This window comes from Microtus ochrogaster, chromosome 22 (assembly GCF_000317375.1).
Source record: "Microtus ochrogaster isolate Prairie Vole_2 chromosome 22, MicOch1.0, whole genome shotgun sequence".
Taxonomy (NCBI): Eukaryota; Metazoa; Chordata; class Mammalia; order Rodentia; family Cricetidae; genus Microtus; species Microtus ochrogaster.
The window spans coordinates 205,308-213,649 of record NC_022023.1 but is presented as its reverse complement, the minus strand read 5'-3'; the positions used below and the strand labels follow the sequence as shown (position 1 = coordinate 213,649).

General features: G+C 38.8%; 1 protein-coding gene across 1 annotated transcript in view; it reads right to left on the bottom strand.

The window, feature by feature from the left end:
• Ppme1 (protein phosphatase methylesterase 1) overlaps positions 1 to 8,342 on the bottom strand; it is a 44,682-nt gene that overhangs the window by 20,960 nt on the left and 15,380 nt on the right. The window contains exons 2-3 of the mRNA XM_005357501.2: positions 6,542 to 6,635; positions 6,061 to 6,153 (exon numbers count right to left, since the gene is read on the bottom strand). Coding sequence (XP_005357558.1) covers positions 6,061 to 6,153; positions 6,542 to 6,635 — 187 coding nt within the window. The remainder of the gene's footprint in view (positions 1 to 6,060; positions 6,154 to 6,541; positions 6,636 to 8,342) is intronic.

Genomic DNA, 8,342 nt, shown 5'->3' with positions numbered 1-8,342 from the left:
AAACCCTGTCTCGAAAACCAAAAAAAAAAAAAAACAAACCACTGTTGGTGTTATAAATCAATAGAACACTTTTGCACTAACTGAATTATCAAAATATTTCTACCATTTAACAAAGAAATTGCACATTTAGAGATCCTAAGCTGAGGAAAAGCCATTGTCTAAAACAAACAATCTCAGCATCTAAATAAAAATGGCCACGTGAAAGCCAGTACTCTAGCAATTGACTTGACCCTAAAGGTCAAATTCCTCAAGCTTTAGAGCACACTGTGAATATAAATATAGTTAAAAGTGAACAGGAACTACAGTAAATAGCAGAAATAGACACAAGCACTTCACGAGAGACATGACTGATGGTTGATGGTAAGTAATCAAACAGGATATATCCATGAGGCAGAATATGATACAACTCTGTGAAGTAATTTTCCTAGACAGTGGAAGGTAGGCTGTTTGTGTTCCAGGACCTAAGAGTCTAGCAGCACACCCCATCACAGCACTCACCCCCCTCCTCTGCCCCTGAGTCCACTGCCATGTGTCCTAGAGGGTGGGATTTTTCTAACCACATCATGCAACTTCTTTACCAGTTATATAAATGACTTATTTAATAAAGACATGGGGGCTAGACATGGTGATGCAGGCCTTTAACCCCAGCACATGGGAGGCAGAGGCAGGCAGATTTCTGTGAATATGAGATAAGCCTGATCTAAATAGAGAGTTTTAGGCCACTGAGAGCTACATAGTAAGACCTTGTCTTGAAAAAAAAAATATTAAAATTAAATGAACAAAAAGATATAGCTTCCTGCTTTCTTAAACAGAATAAGGCAACCAACATTAACCTCTTCTCAACTGTTTGAGAACGATACCAACATATTCAAAGGAGTACTAAACATCAACTCTATGACAGACATTATATGAAGACATCCAGAATAACAAAGGGATGTCTGTTCTCCAGAATCCTATCACCAAACTTATTGATGACACATACTGATTATACCTGTGCAGCTGCATCACAACACACACCAGTGCTCTTACAAACTCAAGAACAAAACATTCCTTAAGTATGCATGATATACCAGACATATAAACAAGCTATGATCTTTGCCTCTAGTGAGGTGTGCTCTGTATACTACATACTGGATTTATAAGATAGTATAACAAGGAACATAACACATATTGCTATGGCTCAGATGTGGTTTAAGGGTTCCCTTCCCCACAAAGCTTCACAAGTCAAACTTTAATCTCTATAAGGAAGAATTAGGCTAAAACTTAATCTATTGATAGTGTTTAGGGACACATCCCTTAGAAAATGGTAAGGAAGGGATCTTGAGGGAGGAGGCTGATGATTGAATTATATGATAGCTTTATTTATTTAGAAGAGATAGGGTCTTGCTAAGTAAACAAGGCTCTCAAACTCATGATCCTCCGGTTGTATTATAAACCTACAGTAATAAAAATAGCATGGCACTGGCATAAAAGCAGACCCACTGATCAATGGAATCAAACTGAAGTCCCAGACAAAAGTTCCTGTGAATACTTAATTTTTTGAAGCCAAAAATACACACTGGAGAAAAGACAGTATCTTCAACAAACGGTACAGGTCAAACTGGATTTCTGCATGTAGAAGAAAGCAAATAGATCCATATTTTTCACCCTGAACAAAACTCAAGTCCAAATGGATCAAGGCCATCAACATAAAGCCAGATGCCCTGAATCTGATAGAAGAGGAAGTGGGAAATAGGCTTGAACTTACTGCCACAGGAAAGGACTTTTTGAACATAACACCAACAGTGTTCTCACGCTAAGACAATTAATGAATGGGACCTCACGAAGCTGAGAACACCATCATTCAGACAAAGTGGCAGCCACAGGATGGGTAAAGGTCTTTACCAATTATACATCTGATAGGATTAGCACCTACAACTAAAAAACCTGAACTTCAAGAAAACAAACAACACATTTTTTTTTTTTTTTTTTAGTGGTGGCACATGCCTTTAATCCCAATACTCATGAGGCAGAGACAGGCAGATTGTAGGAAGAGGCCACTAGTTAGTTCCCAGCAGCTTAGCCCCAAACAGAAATCATATTATTTAAATCTCTGCTTTGCTCATTAGATTGAGCTTCTTTTTTTTTAAAACAGGGTACAGACTAAGCAGCAGACAGTTCTCAAAAGATGGAACACAACATCCTCAGCCATCAGAAGTGTAAATTACAACTACTTTGAGACTTCATCTTCCATCAGTCAGACTGGCCAAGATCAATAAAATAAATGACAGCATATGCTGATGAGGATGAGGGAAAGGGAATACTTAATTGCTATTGAAAACATAACCTCTATGGAAATCAGTACGGCAGTTTTACAGGAAGCTGGGAATCGATCTACCTCAAGATTCAGCTATATTACTCTTGGCATATATCCAAAGCACTCTACACTTTATTACAGAGATACTTCTCAACCATGTTCACTCCTGCTCTATTCATAATTGCCAGAAACTGGAAACAGCCTAGATGTTTGTCAACAGATGGATGGATAATGACAATGTGGCACATTTGCATAATGGAATATTAGTCAACTGCTAAGAAAAATGAAATTATGAAATTCACAGGTAGCTGGGCGGTGATGGCATACACTTTTAATCCCAGCACTCAGAAGGCAGAGACTAGCAGATCTCTGAGTTTGAGGCCAGACTGGTCTACAAAGCTAGTTCCAGGACAGCCAGGGCTACACAGAGAAACCCTGTCTCAAAAGAAAAAAAAAAAATCACAGGTAAATGGATAGATCTTTGGGGGAGGGATCACCATGAGTGAAGTAATCAGATCCAAAAAGACAAACTGTATGTTTTTTATGTGTGAATGTTAAATTTTAAGCTTTTGATATGCATTCTACAATCCAAATAACCACAGAGGTTAAGTATTTAGTAAAGGACTAGGTGGGAGGAGAGGATCTCCAAGGAAGAGGAAATAGACAATAATGTTACAGAGAGACAAAGGGGAAAATGGGAGGATAAGATGGAGGGAATGGGAGAGAAAGGTAAAGGAGAGAATATGAAGAGGGACAACTAACACTCACGGCCATTTGAAAAACCACTGTAGAAGTTTCCTAAAATATATACATATGTGAAAAAAAATCTAAATGGAGTCACCAAATAATAGGGGAAGACAATATCCCAACTAGACATTTTACGCCAGCCAGTAAATCCTACAGTGCCAGGAATGGGTTACATTTTGTTAAGTTGTTGGTCAAAGTTGCCCCATGGAAACTACCAAAGGCTATTGATTGTTCTTCACAATTTGATGATAATAAGGCCCTATCGTTGAAGACAACACTTATCATTGAACACAGACAAAAGAAGCTTCATTCCTACTGACTAGCATTCATGGTACTGGAAGGTGCTCTCTGCACAGTACCAGAGGAAACAGATAATCATCAGTATCTCGCAGTTAAAAACCCTGTGACCTACAACAGTGAGTCGCCTACAAGACATACTGGTACAATAGTAGCACAAATGTTACAGGAGTAACCAACCACTTTCTGACTGGATCTAAGGTCCACCCTATGAAATGCAAACCATATCTGACACTGGCAAAGTGTCCAGGAACTAGATAGACCCCAGGGCCTAGTGAAAAACCTATTACTACTATTCTGCTAAAGGAACACAGCAATAAAATGACTCCCAATGGCGTACTGCCATACCCATAGAGCTTCTTTTGCAGTAGATGAGAACACTCAGTCCTAAATGGGATATCTTCATCAAAACCCTCCTAGCGAGGAGGTAAACAAACAGGTGATGCACATATGAACGCACAGAGATCATGGCAGCACACACAGGACTGCACAGATGGGGTTCCAGAACTGAGAGGGGAGGTGAACATGGGGTCCCACATCTATCCAAGAAGCTATCTATAATTGATACCCTCTGGCAAAGGGAAAAATCACTTTTCTTCAATTGAATCTCACGGGGTATATCAACCATACTTCGGGGCAGGCTCCATGCTCAGGAATAGTTTAGCCAACATAAACCAAACTCAATGGTATTTTTGTATAACTTTGCTTTGTTAGAACATTTTTTTGACTTATTGATATTTTGTTTGTTTGTTTTGATTTTTTTCATTTTTGTGAGTTCTCGTTTTGTTTTTATTCCATATTTTTGCTTTTGAAAGAGAAAGAAAAAGAACATAAAACTGGATTGATAGGGAAGTAGGGAGGATCTGAGAAGAACTGGGAGAAGTAAAAAACATGATCAAAGTATAGTAAACAAGAAAAAATTTTCAATTAAAAAAGAACCCCCCTGCCGGGTGATGGTGGCGCACGCCTTTAATCCCAGCACTCGGGAGGCAGAGTTCGAGACCAGCCTGGTCTACAGAGCTAGTGCCAGGACAGGCTCCAAAGCCACAGAGAAACCCTGTCTCGAAAAACAACAAAAAAAAAAAAAAAAAAAAAAAAAAGAACCCCCCTGATAAAATAATTATGAATCAAACTTTTATAAATCACCTCACATGTGGTACTTTGTTGTGGTGATAAGAAAAAAGAACTAATCCATGTCAGTAATTTTTATATTGATTATCTGTTAAGATGATCAAGATATATCATTTTGAATACAATGATTCAAACAAATATTCTTTAAAATGATTTCACCCATGCTTTTTAAACCTATGCAATATATCTACTAGGAAAAATTATTTACATTAGATCTACTTGGCAGCACTGGTCTAGAGACATGAGAAAACTTGGTTCCATCAGGCAAATCACAAGTATAGCTTACAGTAAGAGAAGGAAACAGCAAACAAAAGTCAAATCCTTTAGTGCCAATGATTTAATACTGAATCCCAATTATTCCTGCCTTTGGGAACAAAGTGAAACACTTAGGGTTGTAATTAATGACCCTTTGGCTCTAGGTACCTGGTTTCTTTCAGTGGCAAACAGAGAAGTGTGTATATTTGCTCAACACACAAGGAGATCACTTCATTTTATACGAAGGTGTTGCTAGTATCTTTCTTAGAAGTCCTTGCATGTTGGATGCCTTATTCTCCAGTCAAAGATGTGTGCAAGATTTACAAAGGGCAGTATTCATATTAGCCCATATTGTGTACTATAGACCCAAGTACTACAAGCCAAGTGCTATTTCCTAAATTTTAACATGCATGCAACTGTGCATACACACAATTTTTTTAAAGTAAAATAAAATAAAGCATACTTTAAAAAGACAGTTAATATTCCAACATGGATGAAAGGGGGGTTCATGAGGATTCACCCCTAGCTAAGGAGCTATTGGAGACTGATGGCTGTTAGGGGATGGGAGTCATTTTTCGTCCGGGATGTGGTCATTACTAGGCTATGTATGTTCCTGTAAATGGTCCCACTTCCATGCACACACAAATTACACTAACTAGGCTCAATGGGTTACTTTAAAAAGTAAGAAGATGGAGGCTCAGAGGTTAAGAGCAATGGCTGCTCTTACAGAGGTCCTGAGTTCAATTCCCAGCAACCACATGGGTAGCTCACAACCATTTATAATGAGATCTGGTGCCCACTTCTGGCCTGCAGGTGTACATGCTGGCAGAATACTGTATACTTAATAAATAAATAAATTAAATAAGAAGACATGAAGGTGGAAGTACTGGAAGGGTTTAAAGAATAATAGGAGGGATTTATGTTGGATATAACCAAGAGACATTGCTTTCATGTATGAAATTATCAAACAATCAAAATATTTCCATGAGCAAGGTACCATGGGGGCACTGAAGAAAACAAAGTGAGAGACATAATCTAAGGCATAGGAAATAAAATGTCTGCTCATCTAATATGTAAATTACTGAGATAAAGACTCCCCACTGTTGACAGGGTACAAATTCCATACCTCTGGCCCCAGTGCATATATATACAAAATATTACAAGAACCTCTGACTGAAAGAACAGGGGATCCTGAGCACACAATGCTAAAGTTTTGCAAATTATTCTCTCCTAACCTTCTTCCGAAGCACTAAATGAGCATGGGAAGAACTAGTCAAGTCTACCTGAGAGAAAACAATCACACAGCACACCAGCTTCTAATACCAAAAACTTACCGTGAACACTGCCCAGGAAAGGGCAGAATGGCCTCCTCCATGGAGAAGCAGCAGGACTGGACCCTCGGAACCACTCTTGTAAACTCGAAAAGTGTATGAACAGTTAAAGATAACAGTGAAAACTGCAGACTTAAAGAGACTTAAGTGGATGTTTCTGAGGTATCAAGGCCGTTTTGAAGCATGCTGTAAGTATGTCTTCTTTTTTCAAGAGGGCTCAGTACTTGGTTTCTAGAAACTCAGTTACTTCAGTTTGCTAGACTCAAGAGTATTATGTTCAGGAATTTAATCTTAAATCCCTTCCTATGTGTCAGACAACTGCACTCAGAAACGATTCTGCAAAAGGCTCACAGGTAACATTTCCTGCTATGTAAAGGACTGGTGGGAGACAGATGGAAACAGCAGAACAAAGAACACGTAGGAGCTACCCACGTCTGACTTAGCACCTTGCCCTTATACTGAGGCAGTCTCTTTGAGAGGATATATCCTTGCCAGTTTCATTTTCCACTTCCACATCTTCCATTGACTCAAAGTACTGACTCCATGGGACAGGGGAAAAGTCCCGCTTCCGTCCAGGGCTAAGGAGAGGAAGAAAAGAGAGAGAGCTGTTTCAAATAACAGTTATTATGGATAAGAAGGCAAAACCTTGATCAATAGATAGTTAACTATAAATCAAAATTGAAAATAGTGAGTGTTTTCTCATAAAGACACACGGAATTCAGAAAGCACCATTTATAATATTTAAGTAAGTCCAAACAGATTAAGAAACATTAAGATTTTATACAATGCCACATCACACCACCACACCTGGCATTGTATAAAACCTTTGAATGTCACTCTCCTCCCCACTCCTCTTAATTCTCTCCCACTTCCCTAACTCACCCAACTTGTATCTCTCCCCCCCCCCACCTTTTCTTAAACTCATGAGTACAATTGGTGCTGCCCATATGCTCTTGAATGTGTGGTCTTTCATCAGAGTAGGGCCAACTCAATAGGTGTCACATCCTTCAAGAAAATTGGCTCTCCCACTCTCAGCAGACATCAACGGCCAACAGTTCCTTACATATCCAGCAGCTGGCAGTTGCTGAGCAAATGGACAGGTCTATCTTCTAATTGTAAGAGGGCCTTTGTTGAAGTTTTAACTTCAGTCCTGGCCAGTTTGTTTTATTTTTTATTTTTTTTATTTTTATTTTTTTGGTTTTTCAAGACAGGGTTTCTCTGTGGCTTTGGAGCCTGTCCTGGAACTAGCTCTGTAGACCAGGCTGGTCTCGAACTCACAGTGATCCGCCTGTCTCTGCCTCCCGAGTGCTGGGATTAAAGGCGTGCGCCACCATCGCCCGGCGCAGTTTGTTTTATTTGGGGTTATGTAGGCATTCCCATGGGAACCGTAGAGGCAGAATATCTAACTCCTTAATCTCTCACAAATACAAGGATGCTTATGCTAACTTCACAACCACAACACGACCTGCCAAACATATCACAGGTAACAGAGTCTACCGTTCCAAGTGTAAGCTCTGATACCTGTACTAAAGTAGTAAAAGAACTACCATTGTAGTGAAAGCACCCAATGCTTTTACTGTGCACAACGATGAGTCACCAAGCCAAGTTCTTTACTGGAATGATTCTTTTTAATCCTTACAAAATGTAGTTGTTCTTATCCCATTTCAGGGCTCAAAAAATATTTAGAGATGTAAAGTGACCAAGGTCACAGGGCTAGAAAGTAACAGTGACAGGATTAAAGTCCAGTTTCTTTATTCTCCAACGCTTCAAGTCACCCCGTGCTATCTCTCTCAGCTATCTTATCTCTATTCTCATTTACATTTATACGGTCTTATTATACATTATCAGAGGCTTCATTTTCAGAGTCTAAACATGACCAGTTGTGCCAATGCCAGGCATCAATTAAAGAGAAATTACTTTGTAAAATTAAAAGTTATTCTAGGATTCTTCACTCCTAATTTCCTCTATTTAAAAAAAGTCAAACACAAAGCAAGGTTCCATGTTATATCAACTACATACATGAGCCTACCTGGCTATGGAGTCAGTGGTTCTGGACTGCTAAAGGTTGCTCTTACCCATGGAGATTCCTAACACATGATTATTTATATGCTCCAGACCTCAGTTGGTTTAGTAAACAATATTAGACATGAAATAGGTAACAAGAAACTTGTTTTAATCTTTTTCTTCTAGTTAGGCCTGAACATTTTCCATTTGAGGTATAGTTTGGTTTTTTTTTTTTTGTTTTTGTTTTTTTTTTTTTGTTTTGTTTTGTTTTAGAAAAGTTT